Source organism: Penicillium psychrosexuale, assembly GCF_028828465.1.
Source record: "Penicillium psychrosexuale strain IBT 29551 chromosome Unknown utg000004l, whole genome shotgun sequence".
In the NCBI taxonomy this organism is placed as follows: Eukaryota; Fungi; Ascomycota; class Eurotiomycetes; order Eurotiales; family Aspergillaceae; genus Penicillium; species Penicillium psychrosexuale.
The window spans coordinates 326,065-351,053 of NW_026643189.1; the positions used below are offsets into that span (position 1 = coordinate 326,065).

Genomic DNA, 24,989 nt, shown 5'->3' on the forward strand with positions numbered 1-24,989 from the left:
AAACATGATTAATATCCAAGTCATATGTTATCAACAAGGAAGATTGCAACAGTTTTGTGAAGTTAACTTTTCTTGCCATGCATGATACGGCATGGGGGAAGTAATAGCCGCCAAAGACATCAATAGTTGCCATCGACAAAGTAGCCTGGCATGTCATCATGGGTGTCATTCGATGCAGGAGGGTGGCCCGCTTTGGAATTGAAAATAGCAACCGGGTTTGAGGCAGACAACTCACCCCCACGAGACGGGGGGATGGGCTGACTAAGTGAGCCTTTCGTTGACCATCCTTGTTCTTCGGAAATTTTTTGACCATCGGCGCCATCTAGATGCAAGCCTTCCAAACCATCAGGATTGATTTCACTGTAGCTGTCGTTCAGTCGTTGTAGGAATTCTGGGTCAAATCCCATTTGTACCAAAGGGTCAGCTGTGCTTTCTCCCAGCACAGACGCAGTGGTTGGAAGACTACTAGCCCAATCCGTGGAGAATGACGGATCAGGACCAGCTGACATCATCCCTGCACTACCAGCGTAACTGCCTGATATACTCCCCGGTCGGCTGGGCCCAGCAGAAGAGAAGCCGGTGCCAGGAAAGCCGTGACTGCGAAGACTAGGGCTAGAGACTGCCGGGCTGTGGATGGCGGCCCCTTGGCATACTGTTCGCGCTAGCACATTGATCTCCCGGGGTGGAGCTCGGAGGCCGCCATTGATAGCGAATGGGGGCTGCATGCCCAGATCGGCAAACTGGATGCTGTCGTTGTTCACGGGAGTCTCCAATCCACAGTCACGCTTGAGGACACCCAGCCAAACAATATTATCCGCGCAGGTCTGGTTCCAGGGATCGTCACATCCATAGATGACGCGACGAGCTTCCGCTTGTATCATCTGATCTGACGGAACATGACCTTGTGCCTTTTGGTCATTTATGTATGCAGTGAGTGCGCGAGAAAGCCGATGGTAACAATTGATATCCGTAGGGACGGGAAGCATAAGCGTGCTACCATCTCCTTTAGCATGCTCAGTGCCCCAGGGATCAGGAGACCGCCATTCATAGTCAATCATGTACGGCGGAATGGCGTTTTCGACGCGAGCTTGGATCTGTGGGTCAAAGCCCCAGTCCCCTTGCCATTGAGCCATGCTAGCCCCATGTTTGAAATGACCGGCCAAATGGTCCACTCGGTCTTTCCATGTGTGGAAGAGGGAACCACAGAACCCACAGCGGGAGTTGATATCTGTAATGCTGCTTTGCCATTTCTCCATGCAGGGTTGGAACTTGGCATTGTGCATCAAGCGGAGGTGTTGGTTGAGATGATCCTTGCGGTAAAATGTCCTCTCTTGCACTGTCTTCTCTTGGCAGGTGACGAAATTGTGAGTTTCAAGGTGTTCATCGTCTGGATTAGCTGCCAAGCAGAAGACACAAACAGGTATACCGTCCTGTTCAATTGCACCGCCGTGGGGGGAGCATGTCCATTTGTCTAAGATTAGATGTATGGACTTCTCGTGCCGCTGCCAGTCATACTTAGCAGGGAAGGAGTCGGTACAGAAGGTACACTGGAAAGGACGAGCAGCTTTGGCCTTTGAATGGGCCAGAGTATTGACAGGCACCGAGGCCTTGCGGCGGCGGCGACGGTCTTTCCGGTCCATTGAGCCAAAGGAAAGAGAGGATCGATGGGAGAATGCAGAAGCAAAAGAGAGATCAGAAATGGATGAATCAAAACTACTGGCGGAGGCAGCGCACAGTTTATGTTCAGAGCTAGCATGGCTTGACTCATTGTTACTAGAACGGGCCCTCACGTGACTCGATGGAGCCTGGCGTGGACGGGAGGGATCGAATGGGGGATTGGCCAGGGCACGGGTAATATCGCTGATCGTAGCCGGTTCGTTTTCGGGGGGAGAGTACTTCCAACGTTCAAGGGGAGTCATGAGGGATACGTTGACGGATTGCTTCATGGGGATGTCCACAGCTCCTGGAACAGGAGAACTGCTCCCAGGCGACGCACGAACTTTGCCGCGTCGCCTGGCATTGGCGAGCCAATTGGCGATTTGCGTCCGAGTCAGACCAGTGTGTTGTTTCAGGTCATCCCTCTCTTGCTCGGTAGGATACGGGTTCTCGTCGTGATCTCTCAGCCAGCCCTTCAGGATGCTGATTGCCTTGCGCGAGAAGCGAGCACCAGTCTTTTGAGAGCGTGCATCTGGGTCATTGGGATATGTGTTGTATGAGACTGATTTGAGGGCTTTCTTTCCGGTCAGGCTGCCTGTAGGAACATAGGCATTCTCTGACACGCTATGTAATGTCTGGAGGAACTTGCCCGGCGTTTTGGCGTGAGTGAAACTGCATTCACGATAAAGAGAGATACAGCATGTACAACCATAGTTCATTATACCGCGCTTTGCAACAAAACAGTCCAGTCCCATTCGTCGGCAAAAGTCGCACGGCTCCTGAGCCCGGTCGACGGGGTCAATGGCTTGTCCGACATTCACTTCGGACTGCTCCGGTACCGGGTCATTGGAGAACTCCAATGGCTGATCATGAACCATCGAGTTGAAGTTTGCTGCCTGTTCTTCGGGTTCGTCGAGTTCAATATCAATCGAAGCAACATCGTCGTCTAGTTGATTAGAGCCATGGGCAGACGAGGCGCCTTCGAAATCGAAATACTCCATGTTGTAAACGATTCTAATGGGAAATGCTGCACAGAGGACAGCCTTTGAGGTCCAGCAGAGTAAGGGAACAATAAAGAACACGATTCAAAGCGGAAGAGGAGTCGACCAGAAGAGAAAATAGTACCCTTCCAAGGTTGGTCCGGGGTAGAGAGATGAGTGAGTAATCAATTCTGGTGGAGCTCCGTGACCTTGGAACCAGAGGTGGGCACCATTCACTTGGACCGCTCAAAGGCAAATCCCGTGTGGCTTTTTTTTTCACGATAAGCATGATGGTCATGAGGAATAAGGCCGAAACACATGCTTGGGTATCCACCTCATAGCGCAGGCTCCGATGACAGTACGGAGTGGAAGAAATTAATTCGAGAGGAAGGAAGTCCACACTGAGTGGGCGGAGAAAGGCTTCGGGTGGAGAATCCAAGTGAAAAAGGACGAAAATGGATGCATCGGCGCGCCCTTTGGATGACAACGCTAAGCCTATTTAGGTTAAGCTCCGTCAAGTTGGGGTCGTTGCCCAGCCCCGGTGATTCATCTCTTCGCGATATCGGACGTCGGCTTTCTTTTTTATATCTGTGTTGTGTAAGAAGTATACTGTTTCTACAGCAGAAAATTGGTTTTTGATTGATCTAAACTAAACTAACTAAAGCTAACCTAAATCTGGGGGAGTGGTTTGTCATCGGATGCTGTCCAGGGAGTTGAACCCATGCTCGCCGCTCCTTCCACTATATAATTGTCGGTCGTCTAGCCCCGTCTGCTCAGCCGGGTAGCCGTCATCTTAATGAACGCGGGTTCCTGGCCCCAGATTTGGCGGAAATTTTTCTCGCTATATCCTCTCCCCTTTCGGTGAGAAAGACATATCACCCTCTCGGTCATAATACGTCGGTGTATAGTGGCCACGAAGAAATCCCCAGCGGAAGTATACTGTTTCTAGTTATAGTAGCAGCGATAATAAAATCGTCCACGTGGATTATTATAATCGTTAGGTCCATGCAGCTTTCACCCATCTCACAAACACACGAAGGTCTGAAGCCTATCTATCTTAGCTTACAATTCATGCAAACCCATTGGCTTGAATTTTCTTCGGCATTGGAAAATTAGCAGCCTGTTGGTTGTCTCATGTAGACGGTTTCTGCATCTTCTCTCGGTGCATTTAGATATGCCCCCGTAAATCAACTTGTCTCCATTCAAGACCATAAATAGTAAGGAAGATACAATGTGTGGTACACGATGATTGGGTCAAGACAAGATGGTTGCACCAAAGAGAGAAAAAAGACGGAGAATGTTTTTTTATATGGGGAAAACAATGGTTGATGACTCTAGGCAGTGAACTTGGAAGAAGCTGAGAAGTGAAATTATCGGTTTTCTATTGCGCTCGTATTCTAGTATAGTGACACATCGAGCTCTCCATTTCAAGCTTCCCATGAAAAGCCTTGCTCGCGTTGTATGTACTCTTCATCAATCTCCCAAGGTTGGTATGTCAAAAGGGATGGTGCCACTCTATGGAAGCCAAGGTTCTAGTGATTTAACTGAACCAGCGAGAGATGCCTATGTAGCTCATTTAGGCAAACTTACCTCAACCGTGATATGGTCGTGGCCATGGCTTTTGGCAACCATATTCCAGACCTCATGAACTTCCCTTGTCACGTGGAATTCCCCCGAGCTAACCCACGTTGCTTTGCCTTTGGAGCGGTCATAATAAAACCAATGTTGGGCACTGTGTTCCAAGACATGCTGAAGTCCATCGAAGTTTTCACATTCAACGATAGAACGCAGAGTCATGCCCCTAAGTTTGGGCATATATTGAGCGGCTTTCCCAGCTGCTAGATATAGTGCATTCACGGCTTTGGTGGGCTTTGTGCGGAAATTCTCAAGGCGACGATCCTGGGGAGGAGCAAGCTCCCAGGGCTCCTCCATTTCATAAAAATAGGAATCTAAGCTTGTGTCAGAATCCGAATTTCTCCTTGGCCTTTCTCTCCATCTTGGATCTCTTTCAAAGAGCCAATCTCCCGAGGGAGTGGCACTCCCGTAGCTCAAGTTGAAAGTGCTGAGCTTCGGCCAACATAGCTGACCCTTATTACTTGGTGGCCAGAAGAGTTCCGGTCCAACCATAATAGTATCCAGTTCGATGAATTTAAGTTGTTTTCTCACTTCAGATACCGCGAGACTCAGCGCATCTTTCCCGGGACTAGATATCACAGGAAGATTCTCATTCCGATGGGGACTTCTATGGTAGGTCAAAATGAGAGATTCGATAGATTTAGGTGTTTTTTTCAATGGTGAGAGCAAATTCTAATATTTTTTAGATGATTGTTTGCACATAAATGATGTAGGAAGCGGCATACCTTGACGTAAACGATTTCGCAATATATGGTCTGTTTCATCATCCTCGAACTCAGCCTGAAGCGATCTCAATCTTGGTAAATGGGAAATGATTCTGAACGCGGTTCCTGATGCAATCTTCCGATATATAACAGAAAGACCGAGTATGCGACGGAATTCTGGGAGTCGAGAAGGGGTGAGACGTAGAGTAGAGAATGTTTTCCGCTCGATGACTGCCTGCCATATCTTGCAGACGGTCGCGTACAAAGCCAAACTATCTTCTTTTGGGAGGAAAGAAAAGATCTGGGTAAGATTTTCCGGGGGAAGATAAGAGGTCATGTTGAAACAGTATCGATCTCTAGAGGGAATTACGCGTGAAGGGTGCACTTCTGAAGGGTTTGTCACGCCTCTCTTCAAAAAATTTATTCAAAGAATGGACTCCTGTTTGTCTGTTATTTCATCAGATGTAGATCATATGAGAAATGATGAATAGAATGGGGTAGGTAACCAGAAGCCATAAAGTGCGAGAACTTTGATACTAGAACTGAGGAATCAAAGGCAATATTAGATGATCAAATATGACTTATATATACAGGCTATCTAGCTAGGCAGCCTGTTTGTCAGTCTAATGAAGGACACGGCTGTCTGCTTCTCTTCCTGCCTGAAAATACCTAGTTTTTGCCACATTCCTTAGGCATAATATAATTCTACCAGACATACTTCTGCACTTTTGAATTCTGCGGCCATATCATGTCATTTTGGTAGTCTTTTTCAATGATTATATCCTACTGATTCTTCATGTATGCGTTGAGCCAAGGTTAGCGTGTCAAAAGAAATGGTACAGGCTCTGAGGATTTGACTGAACTAGCGAGAGATGCCCATATAAAATAGATCAGACTATACTTGTATATAACATCTACGGAAGACGTATAGAGATCTACAACTTCCCTTTTGGGTTAAAGCATTTGGTGGGGCCTTTTCTCCAAAGATAACAGTTTTGAGGGGAAATTGAACCTCATCAGAACCTGGCAATGTTCTAAATTTCGATGATCGGTAATTCAACAGGTGTTTCAATGTCTGAATCTCATTCGAATCAGAGAATTTATACCTGAACGGCTCCCAAATATATTGAGAAACCTCCTTCTCGTTATCTTAAAAATGAAGCAGGAAATCGACTTCCAAAGGCGCGATTTGCCTCAAATCGCACCATCTGAGTCAGACCATGACAAATACCCCGAAGGCGGGTTGAAGGCATGGTCTGTGGTTCTTGGAGCTTGGTGTGCCATGATTCCGTCCATGGGGCTCTTAAACAGCCTGGGAGCCCTACAACCTTGGACAAGTACCCACCAACTCCGGGATTATTCGGAGTCGAGTATTGGCTGGATCTATGGAACGTACACATTTTTCCTTTTCTTAGGGGGTGCACAATTTGGTAATCATCTTCCCACCATATCGAATGCAATCTGAACTAACGAGCACTTCAGGCGCAATTCTTGATTCCCACGGAGCTCTATATGTGGTGCTCCCGGGCTCTATTGGGATAGTACTTTCATTGATTTTCTTGAGCTTCAGTCATGGTGTGTTCCCAATATCTATGTGTCTTTCCCCTATCATATTACCTTCACTGCGAATTCACACATCCCTGCGGAAGAAACAAAGTCTGACTCTGAACAAGAGTATTATCAAATATTTCTATCATTCAGTGTTCTCGGCGGAATATCAGCTGGCACACTTTTCACACCTCCGTTGGCGGCTGTTGGCCATTGGTTCAATGTTCGACGTGGCTGGGCAACCGGAGTAGCCTGCACAGCGGGAGGCATTGGGGGTTGCATATTTCCCTTGATAATTCTTTTTGCAGCTCCTCGCATCGGTTTTGCGTGGGCAATTCGCATAATCGCGCTGGTATGTGTAGTGACATGCTCAATTGCATGCCTCACGGTCCGAACCAGACTCCCTTCCAAGAAAGCAGTCACATCCATCGACTTTAAGGCCCTCAAAGATATCAAATACGCATCCGTGACGCTGAGTGTCTTTCTTGCGGAATTTGCGGCTTTTATTCCAATCACATACATCACGTCCTACACACTTCATGCCGGCTTCGATGAACAGATGTCATATGCGGTTCTTGTCTTTCTGAATCTTGGTGCTGTGTTCGGAAGATTCCTCCCGGGGCTGGTTGCTGATCGGTTGGGTCGATTTAACGTCATGATTGTGAGTTGCTTAATGTGTTCTCTATTCACTCTCATCCTTTGGCTTTCCGAGGATCTGGTCGATCCCGACAGCTTGGGAATTGTCATTGGCTACGCTGTGCTTTTCGGCTTCTGGAGTGGATCAGCTATCAGTATTGCACCAGTTTGCGTTTCTCAGGTCTGTGAAATTCAAGATTATGGGAAGAGAGTTGGAACTACATGGACGATAGTCAGCTTTGGCACCCTCGTCGCTATCCCTATTGCAGGCGCTATTCAGCAGCACAACAATGGGGAGTTCTATGGGCTGATTATTTTTGGGGGTGTTCTCTATATTTCCTGCACAATTGCATTCATCGTGTCTCGTGGCATTTGCGAGGGATGGGGTTGGGGGATAAGATTTTAGAATGTTCGTACTGAAAAATCCGGGGAAATTATATATTGGCCAACAACGTACCAGGCCTACATTCATGTCTTGTACATAGAGAAGTCATTTTGAATTAGACACTCTTCATTGGAGCGGATAATAGATTATATTCAGATTGATTGAAGTCCTTAGGCCCTGAAATCGACAAGAGGAAAGCCAATTTGTAATCGTCAGCTCTCGGCCTTGTGTAGTATCATTCAGAGACACATGGCAACGAGCCTACAGTATGATCACAGCCACATTTATCGACAGCCACAATAAACTCATCCTTCGTCATCTGGCCACGATCGAGAGAGGCCTTGAGTTCCTCGACCTTTTCGACCTTTTTGTCATACTCATCCAGGTCTCGAAGCTTGTCACACACAAAGTCTTTCACCTCTGGTCTAATTTCCAGCTCATTAACACGTTCCATCCACCGGTCGAGACCGATAAATTGCCGCCACTTCATGTAAGGAAAACCGAGTGGGTTGAAGAACCCACTAGAAAGGAGCATATGAACCCACATAGCTCCTGAAGTCTCGGACCATTTAACATGCTCGGAGAGTTCCTTGTATTGACTTTTTGGCCTTTTCTCTTCTTCCTTTACCAAGCTTCCTTAAATATGCGAAGACAATCGAAATAGCGTTCTGTAGCCACCGGGGGGTGGTAACTGTTTTCGAAATCCCACTCATCATTGACCGGTCGATCATGAAGAAGCCACCAAGGAGCTGATCCGAAGAGCTGCGCCGGTCCTGCATAAACCCACTCAAGGTCCACGACCCCGACAATTGTGAGATCACTATCACTTTTCACGATCATGTTCGCTGGGGTAAAATCGTCGCAGATGAGTTTGAATGGGCCATTTTCATCCGCCGTGTTGACAAATTGGGGTATTAACGATTCCAAAATACTCAATGAAGTATACTTGGAGTAAACATCCAGTTCGGCAATAGCTGAATTTGGTTGATGTCGAAGTTGCTGCCAGTCTTGGCCAATGATGTACTGGAAGTACTCTGTGGTTGTAGAGAAACCTTGGGTTCGGTCACCTAAAAAATGATTAGCAAATCTAGAACACCGAAGAGACCTTGACGCACCAAAGGTATCAACGCCCCCTGTCCGTGCGATCTCATTTATTTTCCATGTGAGAGGGCGTATAGGCGCAGAATAGCCCGTCTTTGGCGTGGGTAAACTTCCAATTCGGTCAAAATTGATCTCAAAAATTTGTAACATGAAGTTTGCTATCTGCCTGTACACAATCTCCAGGTCGCTATCTGGAATATCCTTTCGAATAATTCTAGAATCGCCTCCGGCGAATAAGTCTTTTAGACACACCCCGTCGATAAAGTTCATCAAGATGAAAGGGCCAAGACCTAAAGGATTGGCATCGGCGAGACCCCAGGCTTTGACATCTGGAACAGGAACACTTGTTCTTTCGCGAATAAGAGAAAGAGCCTCCACTTCCATGACTACCTTTTCGTCGGCGTATTCAGGGGAAATGCTCCTCACGCGAGGGAAACGGAGTATCCACGAAGTACCATCCTCAAATAGAAACTTTTGACAGACGTTATACGAGCCGTTCAAGAAGCCACCATTCAGCTGACAGGGAAATTGCTCTGGATGGAAGCTAGCGACCCATTCGCAAAGATGCCCGTTTACTCGAAATTTGTTGATCTCATCGACCCAAAGGCCTTCTTGCGCCTCGTGTGAGGAATCGATGAGTTTGTTGTAGTCCATTGTTGACGTTTTAACTCTGAAAAGTAGGTGAGATAGTTGGCGGCTTAAGTGAAAGATATGCTAGTCCAGACTAAAATGCCAGACCGCCTATTTGAGCAGTACTCTTCTCAGCTACCCTTAGACAATGAACACGACGTGACCCCACACAAACAGCATATCCCGCCCACAAACCCTCACAATACGACTCAATAGCCGGCTTCCACTATCTCGCCCCACAAATTTCGACGCCAAAGGAGAGAGCGTGGAACAATTTACACAAAATAACATTAAGGGAAAGAGAAGGGGGTTAAGTTCACGCTAGGGAACCTTGGAAGGAGGGGTTACTCGGCTCAACGCACGGCCCTACTTTTATCGGGTATGACAGATCAGGTGATCTCGATAGACCTTTTCTAGACATGCCTAACTCCATGTACTTGGCCTCTTCATTCGCTGATCCCGAAGGTCATTTTCGTGAAGGTATTGGGATCACGTCACCTGATCTTATCTACTCCATATATCTTCCTTTATTCCTCTCTCTCTTTCTTTTCCCTTAGACACACACACCACTACGAAAGGAACCAGATTACAGTATGGTCTCGTGTCCGCATCCTCTCTCCACAATTGCCAGAAATTAGTCATACATTGTTGTTGAAGTTGGGATGTCTCAATCGCACCGTACTCTTCGAAGTCCGAATGGTGGTTCCTAAACTCTAACCACGACATTCGATTGGTTTTGCTGTTCAAGGTCCACAGGCAACCTTTCTCGGTGGATGTTGAACTGTGGGCAGACCAAAGTGCCTAGGCAGTCACTACAAGTCACAAGGGGTGCAGACACTGCTAAAGGTCTCGAGTCGGGATATTCATCTAGACTACAAGATGCTTATGAGGGAGGCCCGGTCGAGTGGACAAGGGGACATTATCATTACACAACGGATGTTGCGTCTGTGTTGTGAAGAAGTCGGGGAAAACCACGGCTGGGACTTTACCTTGCTTTCGCCTAGCGGACAGTGCCTGGCACCTGCATACTGATACGAGATATTGACTTACGCACTTGCTGATGGGTTTTCACGTCGGACCAAACCAAAGAATGGCTGCCACTGGTCGATTAGCTTTCCTTTGTAATATTAGCGAATTTCATCTCGATATTGCTCCATTACAGTGGTGACAAGTCATTTCTTTCCAAAGACGTATTCAATCGGTGTAAGTCTAGCGACGCTGTTGAATGCCCTCACTTTACATTTACCATAGGCTTACCTTTAATTGTAAGATGTACAATGCCAAGAATGTGGTCAGTTAAAGTAGCGGCTTTAAATTCAGCCCCAAAACTCCTATTTGGGTAAATTATCACATGTCTGCCACGTCATCAGTGCTTGATTGATAATACAATATTGTACAAAGTACTTCTAACGCTACGATCATCTCTATCTGTAATTATTCAATATACAACTTAGCCTCACCAATTCTGGATAGCTCCAAACAAGATTATGCCGATCGACAAATCCAAACCCTACATACCCCTAGCCGGCGGCGCAGATGACGGTTGGTCTCACGAGCACCAAGCGACAGCTACATGCTACTGTGGTGCCATACAACTTGCCTTTGTATGTATAGCACATACTAAATACCAAGGATCGCACATCTAACATTAACGGGGAACAATAGCCAACCGACGGTCCCGGCCTAGTTGACACATTCCTCTGCCATTGTACAGACTGCCGCAAAATCACCGCGTCGATGTTCGCCTCCAACTTCATAGTTACAGACTCCCATCTGATACACCTGCGCGGCCGGGAAAATCTTAAATCCTACAGCCAGTCTCGAACAATCGCTTCCGGCAAAACAATGACCAACTTCTTTTGTTCAACATGTGGTTCGCTTATGTATCGCGTCGGCGAGGCATACCCGGGGCACAGCATTCTTCGTATTGGAACGGTGGATGACTTTAACTTACATGAGACTAAGTTGAGGCCGAGGATTGAGCAGTATACAAAGGATCGGGTTGGGTGGTTACATGGCGTGGAGGGTTTTGAGCAGGTTAGAGGGACGGCTTATGGTTCGGACGTAAAAGTTAGCTTGGATTTGGGGTGTACAGATAAGACAGACGTGGCGTAACACCGTAAGAATGAAATCCAAACTCCATCAAAGAAGAGTCATCCGATACGGTGTAAGTCGAGGAGGTCCAATCGAATCGCGGTGAGTTCCCGTCTGCGCGCGATTATTAGTAAGATCGATGCCTGAAGGTGCCTGAATGTATACCGCCTTTTCACACCGTATTGTAAATGGAGCTCCCGCATTGAAGCTATTCCCACCATACAAATCTCTAAAATATCCCGTTTCTAGGCGTTGAGGCCTCCCAGACCATATTCTCAACAATATCACCATATATATATCCTCATCTTTGATCCCCCATTTTCTCACTACATATGACTTGGAAACATTGGTCTCTTGACATCTGCACATAGCTCAAGGCCATTTTGCATTGTTTTTGTACCATGCAAAGCATCAATCAAACTTCTTGACTGAAAAGGCCAAACATGAAATCTTTCAAAGCTCTAAAATTGAGGGTCGTGGCCGCTTCGTTGAGTTGATCATTGAATAAGGCTACAATTTCCCCGAAACGCTGAATTATGGATTATTTCATGCTTCAAGAGCAGAGTGCACTACTTCTGTGGAAGTTTTACTTCGAGCGGATGCGAATATGAATGTTCAACTGGATGACCAAACAGCGCCGCAAGGAGCAACAGAAGAAGTTTACTTTGGGGTGGCCGAGCAACTACTAGCGGAAACAAAAGGCAATGCACATAGTTATGGAGGCTACGGGCAAACAGCACTTCACGCAGCAGCAGAGGGAGGTCACCTCGAGGTAGTCGAACGACTACTAGAAGCAAAAGCCGATATTAATGCTAGGGCTGGAAGGTATGGCGGGGAACAGCATTCCAAGCAGCAAGAGAGGGAGATCACCTCAATATCGTGGATCGGGTGGAGCAATTCAATAGTAGAAGGTGAATGAGAATAAACCCTATGGATGTTATGAGCTATATCTTTGACAATGTATTATTATGCCTCTCTTTAACCAATGTCTTTATATCATACTTGGGCCTAATCTGGTAGCTAAGCATCGTAATTTTCAAACTTGCGAAATTCCCTCGATGCCAACACAGATGAGGCGGAGGGCCTTGTTGTCGGATCAGGTACGAGCACAAAACGAAGAAGATCTCTCAACTGCTGCGGCATCTCCACCTTCTTTATCTCTTCGTCGAAAGGTAGGATCGCTTGTAGTTCTGGCATCTCTTGACTTAAAGATCGGGCAGACTTTACTGCAACTTTAAGGATATCGCCCTCGATACTTTCAGGAGGTGGAATCTCCCAGTAGGGAAAAAGCCGCTGTATCTTTACCATAGCCCAAGCCTCGTTAAGCAAAGGATAAGGGCTATCCCATACGCCTAATATACCAGGTTTGATCCAGTAAAGTAGTATCGCGGCAACAGCCCAGACCTGCGATAGCTCAGTGCACACTTGACCTAGAAAGACTTCAGGGGCGCGCATAGCATATGGTTGGGCGTTAAAAAGTTCGCCGACCGGGATAACTATAAGCGTGTTATTAAAGGCATCTTTCGTATATTAATACCTGCTCACCGAGTCCCAAATCTCCTAATTTAGCAATAGGACGATTTATCTAGATATTAGAAAGTAGGATATTAGCCGGTTTATAGTCTAGGGTAATTAGTAAATGCCAGCTCTTTAAAACCAGATATTTTACCTGTATTTATATGTTTATGGTCCTCCAAAACGATATAACTTGTGAGCGCTACTCTTAACAAAGTCTTGATAAGGGAGTAGATTCGAATGTTAGGATAGTATTCCACCTCTGCGAGAGTAGTATCCAACCATTCCAAAGCGATAGTGCTGTCGTCGACCGATTATATCATAAATTTTTCGGAAGCACTTCGCCGAGGCGATACCAGGAAGGCTATAAGTTAGAACTTCACGTTGTATATTTTTGGTAGAAATTTCATCACTGGGCGATGCGACTTTGATCAAAGCCCTAGGTAGCAACGTTAGCCTAGAGTCTAGATATGGTTAATGCAATATAACGAACCATTCGGGAACTTCGGGGACGACCCGGGCGCCACGCGCGATAACCTGGGCCTTGAAAACGGTAGAATTGTGCGTGTTATCTCCTTTAACAGGTTCCAGAACGCGGTAGTTCCAACAGGCCCCTCGAAGAACATTCCCAGGAGCAAGAGACGACATTCTTCTTGCCAAAGAGCTCCTTGCAGCAGGTAAATTCGGACCGATGACTGAATACATTGAGGCACATCGAAGCAATCACAATTGTGAGGAATACTGGGTGGCACATGGATGGATACAAAAATGCATGAGCATAGGAAATCATGAAAGGTTGATGACTGAGAGAAAACCTGTTGCATTTGCTAGCTAAGAGAGAGAGAGAGAGAGAGAGAGAGAAACAACGATCTCAACAGATGTTGAGGAGTCATACGCAGGTGACCCGTGACCAGCCTGCCCTGACTCAAAATGTTTCGGAATGTCCAGGGGTATAGGGGCCAGGGTTACTTTCGGATTTAATGCATACAATAGTGCTTAATGCCTTAATTTGTTATGGCAGAAAAATCAAGATACTACTTGAATTACAATTACAGAGAACTTTGGCAAGGAGCCCCGAGTACTAGACCTTATCTAAAAGCGCATATAAGGCGCCAGATCGATCTCAAATAAGAAATAGTACATTAAACTAAATAACGAAGATGTAACAGCTACGCGGAGAGATGTAATATGTAAGATATTAGTGTCGGTCTGTAAAGACGTAAGTAGATCTACAAGAGCCCGTGGGCTTCACTGCGCATGAAAACGCTTTAGTAAAAAGTCGGCCAGATTGGCATATCGTCCCTGGCTCACATCCTGCTGAGCCAGAATCTGTTCGGCCACATCGTGCCCCCAAACAAACTCAGAATGAAAGTTGCGCAGTTCGGATAGACGCTGGCGGAGCCACCTTTGATGTGTTATATCATTGGTTTCAATGATCGCCATCAAGAGCGGCCAGTGTAAGCGCCTGAGGAGCTTTGGATCAGATAAGAATTGTTTTTGGCAAATGTCAATGATCCCTGCTGTAGCTTGTTGGTGAATGCCTAGTGGTAAAGCACTGACGCAGAGAAGCCGGCGGTGGAAAAGAACCTGGCCGTAGAAGGTAGAAACGGCCATGTATATGGTATTGAGCGTGCGTCGAGCGGAAACACTGCCGGCAAATTTCGCAGTGATGAAAAGGTCGGAGAATTTCTAACCACAATCAGCAAGTCACTCGACATCTGGAGGGGGATTATCTATACTGACTTCTCGGGTGGCGAGGATCTCACGGAAAAGGGGTTCTGCGGAGTCGGCGGCACCAGCCGCGGATTCGACGAGGACCTTCCAAGTGCGATGGCGTAGGCAAAATCCGGCATGCAATAGCTCTAGAGCTCTATAATTTTCAATGTCGTCTAGAACTTCCTCCTCGGGATACTGCTCGCCCCAAAAGCATCGGCCCCAAAGACGGGCACATCGATAAAGGTGGTCCGGCTGCAAAGCGGGGTTCCCAGACTGGGCCACATAGTCGTTAAGTGACTCGGTAAGACCAATGGGACGACAGCTAGCATCGATATATCTGTTGATTCGTTAGTCGTAGTCGTTTTTTGGTTGACCGCTGGGGATGAATCACAGAATCCATAACAAAAACTGCTCGGGAATGAAGGAGACCTTGGCCATGGTCACGGTATCACCGGTCAATGTGTCGATTCCGGGAGAGAAGAACATATCATCAACATCTTTAATTCGGAATAGTTGTGGATGTGTTTCCAGAAGTGAACGCACGCCCTGCAGGTGGAATTGAAGCTGGATTCCCATTAGCCGACTAATAGTGAACACAGTCAGGACACAAGATTCTTACATGGCGTACTGAGTGTCCGAACTGCCACTCCCATGCTATCATCAAGAATACAGTGGCAAAAACTGTCTCGACATCTTCCAATGAAACCTGGCGCGGCGTCTCAAGTAATTGCCTGAAATCTTTAACCGCTTGGCTGTAATGGTACTGACCATGATCCTGGGAGCGCACAATCAGCCCATTGCGATGCATATCAGATGCACTTAACGCCAATATCATCCTCATTATTACTCTATTCGATGCGGCTGGACCTTCGTAGAGATGGCTAATTTTGATCAGTTAGCCAGTTGAACTTTATTGTAAGCCATTTCTCACACGCATGGAAGTCTCACCATAAGCCGCTCCAATTCCATCTCTTCATGTAGTAAAATACGAGTGAGGAGGAAGGAAAGTACTGGAAATATTGTTGATCAAGAGAGGTGAGTGTCAATGAATTGGCGCACGCGACATTGACGTTCAAGGAAGGGTATATGGGGGTCGAAATTGGCGCTGGGTTGAATGTATCAAGACAAACATCCGATGTCCAAGAGATCGGCGAGAGACTTGTGGAAAGGGCATCTGGTTGGAACTCGATAAGGTCCTCGGCTTTAGGTATTGCCCAAGAGGGTTGTTCGGTGGTTCCGGGTGCAGGTTTCAGGTGACGAATTTGCGTACTTCGTCCATGTTTCACTGGTATCCCCCATTCGCAATTTAGGCGCAAGGATGAGCATCTTGCACAAACTGGTTTCTCTTCACCGCACTTGACCTTGCGACGGCGGCAGGTACTACAACCTAGCAAGAAGTGTTAGTAGGCGATGTAGATAAGGTAAAAGTAATATCCTACCACTCTTGGAACGTGGTCCATTACGCCCAAAACCCTGCATGGACATGAACCAACAGGGATCAACCTGCAGGCATGAGCGAAAAGACCGAAGAGAGCGAATTGAAAGAAGTAATAATGAAAGGGTGTCGGGACAATTGGACGATCTCAGTGCCGAGGCCGATAAGATAACGCGGGGAAGGCTGAGTCATCATGACGTTGCTCCGACTATTTCCCTTTTCGGATGTCTATTGGGAATTCACGTTGTTATGCCGACTCTTATGACTTCAATTCGGTCGCAAATGGTGAAGCACTAATACATCAAGACTTTCGATGGTGAAAAAATAAATGGGCTTTATGGCCATTGGAAGTGTTATATACTAAAAATCTACTCCTCCCGCATAATCTCGTCTTTCCATTGGCGCCGCGCCACATCATACATATCATTCTCCACAATCATATCCCAACCGATCAATGCCAGTGATTTTCCAACAATCAATGCCTCAGCATGAGCTTCATCTGTTCCAGCTGCAGCTGCAAACGTCGGATGATGTGGAAACGAAGTTGGCGGAGCCGGAATCGCAAACATTGTATGAAGCGTGGGGGTCTCGTAGCTGACATTTCCTTATGGAATTACATGGGTTAGTTCTATCAATTCGAAGGGACTTTTAGGGCTTAGATACCAATGTCAGACGACGCTGTTAGAACCTTGTCATGGCGCTTGAGAACATTGCGACCATATCGTCCCATGTGAACCTGGTAGCGTTCACAGAGAGTATCATTCAATCGGACATCGGTATAAAGTTCATCCCTTGAAGCAAGTATATTAGTGACCATTTCGTCAAACATGGCCAAATGGGTACATACTCATCAATCTTGACTTGACAACCGGTGGCCAACGCACCGGCCTCAATGCAATTACGCAATTTACCGATGAGAGTATTCAATCCCTTCAAGGTAGGGCTGCGTACCTGCCAGAAAGCTTTCGTATAAGCCGGTATCACGTTGACTACCTTGGGTGTATCCAAGAAAGCACAATGAACACGTTGATCCGGAAGAAGCTGCTGTCGAAGAACCGCAACGTTGTTATAAGACGAGACCAGAGCATCAAGCGCGTTGATCCCTTCCCAAGGGTTTCCACCGGCATGAGCATTCCTGCCCGTGAATTCGCCTATATATCCGTCAGCATGGGATACAAAAATCAGAATTGGGGCGACTCGCAGTAAATATTCTTGCGGGCATTCATCGGCGTTCCAGCTATGCCATCAGATGGCTCTTGGTCAGGATAAATCTTTTTGGGTCCCGGATGACTGCAAGTCAAGTCAGCATATAATGTTCTACAAATGCTAGGATGTATCTTACGCTATTAGCGAGATGTTAACATTCTTGTAAGCGCCGGCATCAATCAATTTGGCCTTTCCGCCTCCACTTTCCTCAGCCGGAGTGCCTAACAGCTGGGTTCTACCAGGGATACCAAATTTCTTTATGGCAAACGACAGCGCAAGGAACGCAGCAATACTGCTTGTCGCTATCAGATTGTGACCACAGGCATGGCCAATTCCAGGTAATGCGTCATATTCTGCGTTGAAATTGATCAACCGTCCATCAGTTCCACTCAAGACCTCAAAGGAGGTATCAAGACCATAGGCGTGGCGAGTAACAGTAAAGCCTTGTCCTTCGAGGAAGTCACAAATCGTATCGTGGGCGCGGTGCTCCTGGTAAGCAAGCTCTGGGTTTGACCAGATCTGAGAATAATCACCAACATGTTAGCCTTGCACGTACAATGCTGACCATAGGGACTAACGTACTTGATGATTCAATTCCCGCAATTCCTGTTCTAATTCCTTGAGCGAGGCATCCACAGAAGTCTTCACTTCCTCGATATTGATGGTCGTAAGAGTCATAGTGATTTAACTATCTTCCTCAATTCGAGCCCTGTGAAATTGGAATCCGCCTTAGACAAAGGTCCAGTGTATAATTCGTATTAGAATATGAGCAGCTTTCAACCTGGATTGGCACTTGAACTTGATCAAATAGTATCCGTGTGGCGTTTGCCGATATAAGAGGGGAAGGCGATGCCGAACTACATGCCGAACGTTGTCCTATCGCCAGTGTGACAATGGAGGTAGTAGTCACGAAATTACGCTTATCATTTGCCACAAACTTCGCAGTCTAATTTTACCTAACACTATGCCTCTTTACCATTTTCGCCGTTGTTGTCTTTGACTTTTTATCGGGGGCTGTATGGAAAGTGGGTTGCCGATGAGCATGGGCATCCACATTGCCGACGAGGCAATATGATTCGTTGGACTGCCGATATGGTAATGCCAATATTTTTGCGCCTCACGAAGTCTATACAAACTCGAGTATCTGGCTACAATCAAGACCTACATGGATCTTATCTCGGCATCCAGAGTCGTCTCTGTTTGCCGTCCAGTTTTCCCGTGTTCATTGCGAAAGATGTGGTTTTCCCCGCCTATTCTTGCAGTAAAACTAGCTCTTATCAACGTAATACTGACTGGACAGCTCATGAAAATCATTGGTCTGGTTTCCTATCAGCTATTCCGGTATCTTGTGAGTCGCCATCGGCTTGGCCTCACTGCCCTGAAGTCATATAGCCCTCTAGGACGCCCGCAAATTGGTAGATAAAATCTAATATCAAGAATATTACTTTCTCTTTTCTCATCTGCCATATACCTATCTTCTTCTCTGCTCATTTAGTCTATTCAGTATGGGACAACAAGATCTCCCGTCCGGAAGTACGAAACCAGACCTTGGAATACTCAAGGTTGAGTCGAGTTCTGCTGTTCGAGATGTCGATCTTGGACAGCTGTTTGAGGTTGAAACAACACCAGAAATGGAGAAGAAGGTTTTGAGAAAGCTAGACTTCTTTTTGATTCCTCTTATGGGCGGTTGCTACATGCTGCAGTACATTGACAAACTAGCCATTAGCCAGGCGACCCTTTTCAATCTTCGACAGGACTTGGTATTTCCCCTTTCAATTCAGTCTTTTTTGTCTTCGATACTAATATGCTTCCTTTTGACTAGGGCTTGGAAGGCAATGAATATAACTGGGCATCAGCCATCTTTTATTTTGGATATTTCGCATGGAGTTGGCCGAGTTCATATCTGGTTGTGAGGTATGTTTGAGAGATGATGCATAATAACAAATGCTAATTATGAATTCTAGGCTTCCTTTAGGCAAATATCTCAGTTGTGCTGTCTGTGTTTGGGGAGGTTGTGTGATGTGTCACGCCGCTTGCACAAACTGGGCTGGTTTAATGGCAGCGAGATTCTTTTTAGGCGTTGGAGGTGGGAGTTCCTCTACCAATAAATTCTGATTTGGCTAACAAGTGCATTTTGACAGAGGCATCGATTGCTCCTGGCTTTGCGCTGATAACGGGAATGTTTTATACAAGAGCGGAGCAGCCAGCACGACAAGCTGCATGGTTTATTGGTAATTCTATTGCTGTTCTCCTTGGTGGACTGATTGCCTACGGCATTGGCAATATCCACGGCACAGCTGTTGCCCAATGGCAACTGTTGTTTCTTGTCTTAGGCGCCATCACTTCTCTGTATGGCGTCCTCTTATTCTTTACACTACCGGACTCACCCGCGAAGGCTGTCTTTCTTAAGCCAAACGAACAAGCGATCGCCGTCCACAGAACTTTGAAGAACAAGACTGGAGTTTTGGACACGGGAAAATTCCAATGGGGCCAGGTTTTAATGGCGGTCAAAGACCTACAAACGTGGTTTTTGGTGCTTTATACACTGTGTGTCAACTTCTGCAATGGTGGCCTGACAAGTTTTTCTGCTATCATTATCACCGGATTTGGATTTCCCCATTTAGAGGCTCTTCTCATCCAGATGCCTATTGGTGGCGCCCAGCTTGTCTTCCTCGTCCTTACTTCGGGGATTGCCTCCCTCGTTCCAAAGTCTCGCATTATTATGATGATGGTCAATACTTCAGTGTCGATGGTGGGTATGATTTTGATTTTGAAGCTGGATAGTGATAATCAGGCAGGGAAGATGACCGGTCTCTGCCTCGGTGGTGTCTTCGCTGCCAATATCCCGCTGTCACTCAGTCTGATTAGTTCGAACGTCGCTGGATTTACCAAGAAGAGCACTGTCAGTGCCCTCATGTTTGCGGCATACTGCGTTGGAAATATCGTTGGGCCCCAGTTCTTCATCCCCTCGGAAGAACCTTCATATCTGGTCAGTACTTCACTCTCATGATCTGTCCTTACCCAGGAGTGCTGACTTGATAAGACCGGTATTAAAGCATCTATGGCTGGACTGGCCTTTGGAATCTTCTTCTTGGCCTGTCTCTATCTGTTTTATGTCTCGGAAAACCGTCGACGGGATAGGCTGTACGGGTCTCCTGTGGAGATGAGCGAGACCGAAGAACTGCAAGACGAGCTGTCTAACAAAACCGATCACGAGATCGAAAGTTTTCGATATGTGCTTTAAGACATCTCACTTCGATATGAACTTGTACGGGGATATGAAGCACATATCTGCTGTCTTCATGCGCCCTGTGATTTCGTTCTTTTGTATCCAACTGTGTGCCAGACGAGCAAGTATTTTCCAACAGGGCCAAACCAATTTTCCTGGTAGGATGGTTGCTCCGGAAGGTAGTTGTTTGACGATTTCGTATGTTTTCGCTGCTTTCAATTTTTCGAATGCAAATGCTTCCAAGCCTGCATGGCTGACTGCCACAACCTGGGATTGTGGCCCCGGAACTCTCCTTCTAGTACGCTCGGTAGACGAATCTGGCCCTTCCAAGATATCAGCTCGATGCCAGGATGCCGGTACACGCTCCCAGACATTAGAAACTGTCGCCCCAGTCCAAAAGTCCACTTTAGATTGCCAGTCCTGGACAGCCAAATCTATCTTAACCAAAGGCCGGAAGTCTTGAAAATCAGAATCACGCCATCTGAGCCAGCGTATTCTATGGCAGGTTTGAGCGAGTAGGTCGTATAGAAACCAGGCCCAAACTCGCGGTCAAAGGGTTTTGAAGAGATATGGAGTGTGAAGAATGCGGCCAGGCTAGCCACTGCCCGGCTGGATAAACCCTTAAAAAGAAGATTGCCATCTTCAGGGTATCTTGGTGAGTTCCGGGTGGGGTTGCTGGAGGATTGCTGTCAGCGGCGGAGTCATCTGTCAACGAAGGTGTGGTATGGTCAGGTAATCCAGCTGGTTGGTGGTTCTCGGCTACCTGCGGTATAGGCAGGGCGGGATATGTTACGTGCCAGGTCGAACTGGAAAGAAAGAGTGCATTCGGACAAGATACTAAACGTGGAGAAAGAAAGGAAAGAAGAACAGAACGCAGAACTACAGCGGGGTCCTTTTACCCCCAAGGGCAAAGCCCTATCCTTGCTTACTTGGCGAGGAAGGAACGACTTCCCCCGAAAGGGAAGGAGCGACTGACGTACGATCCCGAGGGCGAAGGAACGAGTCCAGCAAGTGTCAATCGTGCCAGGATACACAGAAATTTCCCCACACGTAAAAGGGGGCTGGTTGTGACCTGCCAGGTCTTGCAAAGATAGAAGAGTGCGTCAATTCAAGATAACTAAGATGGGGAGAAAGAAGAAGCAAGTTGCAAAGTGGGAAGTAGCCCATTGATATAGCTGCCACTTTGCAAACAATGCAAACCTCGAACCTTCTCTCTTAGCTATTCAGCAAACAATCTATCTAGCAAACAATAACATGCAAACAGTAAGCGAAAAAGTAAACATGAAGCATGTGATACTGGTTCTGTAAAGTTCAACCATAAATTCACACTCCCTCTCTAACATGGCATTCCTTTGATCATCCTCGGCATACTGCAGACTAATGTATTAGGACTTTTATTTTTATTTTTATCAATGACCCTATACCTTCAGAAATAGAGCTTTTGCTCCCCTATTTAGGAGGATAGTTACACAATTTTTGCAGTAACCGTCCAGGCCGAAGCTCCATAACGATTACAGGAGTGAAATTAGATGCCTAAGAAGAAGTCTAAAGCTATGTTTCTGAAATCTATAATACAATAGGCATGTCCTCTATCCATAAGGGTTCCAACAAAGAGATCCCCATTCAACTGGCCTGAGTGTAAACCGTGTCGTCGGTGACAGCTTCTGCTGGCAGCCACTTCCCGGAAACGGTGTTTTTGTACGTGAGTTGGGCGAGTGTAAAGGTGTGGAGCTCGGACACCAAAACCGTCTTCTTCAGGGGCAAGATGCGGTGTACCATGGCATTTTGAGTAAGCATCGAGATGTACTCTTCGTCGGCTACGGATTTCATCGAGGCGTCAAAGGTCACGCGGATCAAGGCGTCGGGCGAGTCTGTGCTGAGCAGCGACGTAGATAAGAGCCACAAGGCTGGGCCAGTCGCAGTCGATGCATCGGCAATGTGCAGTAGGCCAGCGTTGGTGCCGAGCAGCGGGTGCTTGAGCGTGAAAAACTCCATTGTGCCAGAGGCTCCGATGTGGCCGAAGGTGCCGGTGCCACCAGTGGCATTGCCAGCGAGAGTGAACCACACACCACTCAAAGGACCGGTAGCGGAAATCATTCCGACGGCGTTGTTGCCGACGCTGGGCGGGATGGGCATCTGCTTCGTCTCGCCGCTGGTAGCATTGATGCGTAGGATGGACGAGTCATTGTCTTGTGCGACATAGATCAAACCAGTGGTTGGTTCCTCCTTGATAAACACGGGGCTGTTGAGTGCAGGATACAGCATGTAGTCCTTGGCATTGTGGATATCCGCAGAGAACACATAGTAGTTGCCATTTTGCTCGGATGCCACCTTAAGACCGGCCCAGACGCGGTTGCCGATCTCAAACACACAATGCGGGCCGTTCCCCGGCGGTGGGATATTAATAGTCTTCTTGATGATCGGCGCAGTCGAGAGTTTCTTGCCGGGATCCACAAGCAGTAGCTTGTTTTCGCCCTGCAGTGACAACCACATCATGCCGGGGTATATCGTTGATGGCCACACGCCATGGAGCATGGAGGTAGTGCTGTTCTTTCCCATGGGGAACGAGTGGTAAGCAATTGGCTCCTCGGTGGTTGCATCCAACTCGATCTTGATAAGATTGCTGTCAGAGATCTGCGTCAACAAGACGAAATTCGAGTTCGGCACATGTGCAAACTCATGCGTCTGAGTGGCGACAGGCATAAGATACTCGGTGAGGCGGCGGCTCACAAGCGAATGAGAGGAACTCTGTGCCAACACGGTGCTGGCGCTGAGCGCCAGCCCGATTACGAGAGACTTGCAAGCAGAGAAAAACATATTCGAAATGCCCCGCTTGACGTTATCGGGGCTTCAAATGTTGATGTGTTCGCACATGGGAAAAAGCACTCATCTTATATTCACTGCTTCCAAGGTTGTCAGCTTGTCAGCTCATCAGCTTGGCAGCTTGGCAGCTCAGTTTTCTCCTCCACATCTTGCACTAGTGATTTACATAGTAGTTGAATAGTCTAGCCTACTTTATAATTTCTTCTCTCCTATCAATCAACCAATTAAAAATCATAATTTCACCACAATGAGGCAATTCGGAATCTGCGGTAAAATTGGGTAGAAAGCCAGCTTAAGCCGCCCGCGAGTACTCCGTACCTTGGAATGTTGACTTCAGATCCCAACCTCGAAGCGGCCGACCGAAGTTAAATGACCGTACTATTCATTATGAACGCCGAGTATCTTGCTCGAGTATTCCGTGGGCCTTCATTATGTGTGGAATAAAGTCTTGGTGGGCCTGGAATTGGCTTTATTGGTAGTATTTTCATTCCGTCCAAGCTTGCGGGTACCTGAAATCTCTTGCAGCGCCCTACAAGGTACTCAGTATAGCTCAGAAAAATCACGCACAACCCTTTGGCTGGTATATAGCCGTCTTACCACCCCCATACCTGTACCAGGTATGGGTCTGTCCCACATAACGAGAGTTTCTCACAAAACGAGAGATTTCTCTTTTTAAGTATCTTTAATATGGCATACCCATACAAAAGGTACATATACCCCATATCATGTTCTCAACCCTTTGGCTAGTTAAAGGAGAAATAAGAGTATAAATCAATAATAAATTTATAGTTAAATTAATTGGCTAATAAAAGAAGTTTCAGATATCTTATATAGAAAAGTAAAGACCATATTTATGAAAGAGATGTATATAGAAATATCAACGTTCTACCACTTGGAGAATACTCAATATTTCATCCTAATATATTAATAGTAAATAAAATAGACCTCCTTTAGACTATATATCCCCTACTATATCTTTTGTAAGTATTCCTAGAAGTGACAAAATCTCTATTTTATGTTCATGTACCTTTTGTATGGGTATACCATATAAAAGATACTGTCAAGAATGGGCCCTAAACAAGAACCTTGGTTTTTGTTATGGTCTAGTGGTAAATTACGCTGTACGAAATTCAACAGATACCTAAAAAGAGAAATCTCTCGTTTTGTGAGAAACTCTCGTTATGTGGGACAGACCCACCCTAGTTAACTCAGGGTGGGATGGTAAGACGGCTATATGGCAAGCTGCTACTAAGTATGTGCTCTAGCTGGTTACAAGCTTCGCAAATTGAAGGGATAACCCATATACATCGCCGGTTCAGTATAGGCGATTTGTTTATATATTGTAAACCGAACCATAGTGACCGAACACAAGGAATTTAAGGTAAAAGCTATCCATTAGTGGAGTTGTTCCTGACCCTCCAAATTTCAGGATTGGCTTACCAACTCTGCAAGAAAGGTATTGAAAGGGAATAAGAGCCGGATGTTGAGAATGTTCGACATGTAAGTATCGTAACCGAGAGCCACTCATTCTCCGCAGTATAGAGTCTCTCCAAGTCAAGAACATAAGCAGTTACCGAGCAGATAATGCTAGAGCATGCCGTATGCACAACACTCCCAAAATGGCAAGCAGTAATTTATCCGGGAAGGAGCCCTTCTCAAAAGCCTTATGTTCTGATTGGGTTTGTATAGAACCACG

General features: G+C 46.5%; 10 protein-coding genes across 10 annotated transcripts; 3 read left to right on the forward strand and 7 right to left on the reverse strand.

Annotated features, from left to right (window-relative positions):
• Positions 1-119: 119 nt before the first annotated feature.
• On the reverse strand, positions 120-2,657 carry N7518_005927 (putative homeobox and C2H2 transcription factor; the record flags this gene model as incomplete). Its single annotated transcript, XM_057186854.1, has 1 exon — positions 120-2,657. One exon carries the CDS (start codon positions 2,655-2,657, stop codon positions 120-122), a length of 2,538 nt encoding a protein of 845 aa, XP_057038557.1.
• Positions 2,658-4,063: 1,406 nt separating this feature from the next.
• Positions 4,064-4,568, reverse strand: N7518_005928 (uncharacterized protein; the record flags this gene model as incomplete). The annotated part of the gene is made up of 2 exons (XM_057186855.1): positions 4,064-4,168; positions 4,227-4,568. The coding sequence occupies 2 exons, from the start codon at positions 4,566-4,568 to the stop codon at positions 4,064-4,066; spliced, it is 447 nt and encodes a 148-aa protein (XP_057038558.1).
• Positions 4,569-6,131: 1,563 nt separating this feature from the next.
• On the forward strand, positions 6,132-7,565 carry N7518_005929 (putative oxalate/formate antiporter; the record flags this gene model as incomplete). Its single annotated transcript, XM_057186856.1, has 3 exons — positions 6,132-6,405; positions 6,458-6,550; positions 6,649-7,565. The coding sequence occupies 3 exons, from the start codon at positions 6,132-6,134 to the stop codon at positions 7,563-7,565; spliced, it is 1,284 nt and encodes a 427-aa protein (XP_057038559.1).
• Positions 7,566-7,779: 214 nt separating this feature from the next.
• Positions 7,780-9,299, reverse strand: N7518_005930 (phosphotransferase family protein; the record flags this gene model as incomplete). Its single annotated transcript, XM_057186857.1, has 3 exons — positions 7,780-8,065; positions 8,173-8,611; positions 8,660-9,299. The coding sequence occupies 3 exons, from the start codon at positions 9,297-9,299 to the stop codon at positions 7,780-7,782; spliced, it is 1,365 nt and encodes a 454-aa protein (XP_057038560.1).
• Positions 9,300-10,762: 1,463 nt separating this feature from the next.
• N7518_005931 (GFA family protein) lies at positions 10,763-11,390 on the forward strand (the record flags this gene model as incomplete). Its single annotated transcript, XM_057186858.1, has 2 exons — positions 10,763-10,879; positions 10,941-11,390. The coding sequence occupies 2 exons, from the start codon at positions 10,763-10,765 to the stop codon at positions 11,388-11,390; spliced, it is 567 nt and encodes a 188-aa protein (XP_057038561.1).
• A 999-nt stretch (positions 11,391-12,389) lies between these two features.
• N7518_005932 (uncharacterized protein) lies at positions 12,390-13,532 on the reverse strand (the record flags this gene model as incomplete). Its single annotated transcript, XM_057186859.1, has 4 exons — positions 12,390-12,865; positions 12,915-12,954; positions 13,167-13,323; positions 13,378-13,532. 4 exons carry the CDS (start codon positions 13,530-13,532, stop codon positions 12,390-12,392), a joined length of 828 nt encoding a protein of 275 aa, XP_057038562.1.
• A 600-nt stretch (positions 13,533-14,132) lies between these two features.
• On the reverse strand, positions 14,133-15,577 carry N7518_005933 (uncharacterized protein; the record flags this gene model as incomplete). The annotated part of the gene is made up of 5 exons (XM_057186860.1): positions 14,133-14,573; positions 14,628-14,937; positions 14,992-15,164; positions 15,220-15,481; positions 15,549-15,577. 5 exons carry the CDS (start codon positions 15,575-15,577, stop codon positions 14,133-14,135), a joined length of 1,215 nt encoding a protein of 404 aa, XP_057038563.1.
• An 826-nt stretch (positions 15,578-16,403) lies between these two features.
• On the reverse strand, positions 16,404-17,919 carry N7518_005934 (M20 family metallopeptidase; the record flags this gene model as incomplete). The annotated part of the gene is made up of 5 exons (XM_057186861.1): positions 16,404-16,639; positions 16,699-16,826; positions 16,883-17,272; positions 17,378-17,760; positions 17,824-17,919. The coding sequence occupies 5 exons, from the start codon at positions 17,917-17,919 to the stop codon at positions 16,404-16,406; spliced, it is 1,233 nt and encodes a 410-aa protein (XP_057038564.1).
• An 827-nt stretch (positions 17,920-18,746) lies between these two features.
• N7518_005935 (uncharacterized protein) lies at positions 18,747-20,485 on the forward strand (the record flags this gene model as incomplete). Its single annotated transcript, XM_057186862.1, has 5 exons — positions 18,747-19,001; positions 19,064-19,155; positions 19,206-19,327; positions 19,383-20,230; positions 20,285-20,485. The coding sequence occupies 5 exons, from the start codon at positions 18,747-18,749 to the stop codon at positions 20,483-20,485; spliced, it is 1,518 nt and encodes a 505-aa protein (XP_057038565.1).
• A 1,608-nt stretch (positions 20,486-22,093) lies between these two features.
• N7518_005936 (uncharacterized protein) lies at positions 22,094-23,287 on the reverse strand (the record flags this gene model as incomplete). The annotated part of the gene is made up of 1 exon (XM_057186863.1): positions 22,094-23,287. One exon carries the CDS (start codon positions 23,285-23,287, stop codon positions 22,094-22,096), a length of 1,194 nt encoding a protein of 397 aa, XP_057038566.1.
• Between the last annotated feature and the right edge of the window lie 1,702 nt (positions 23,288-24,989).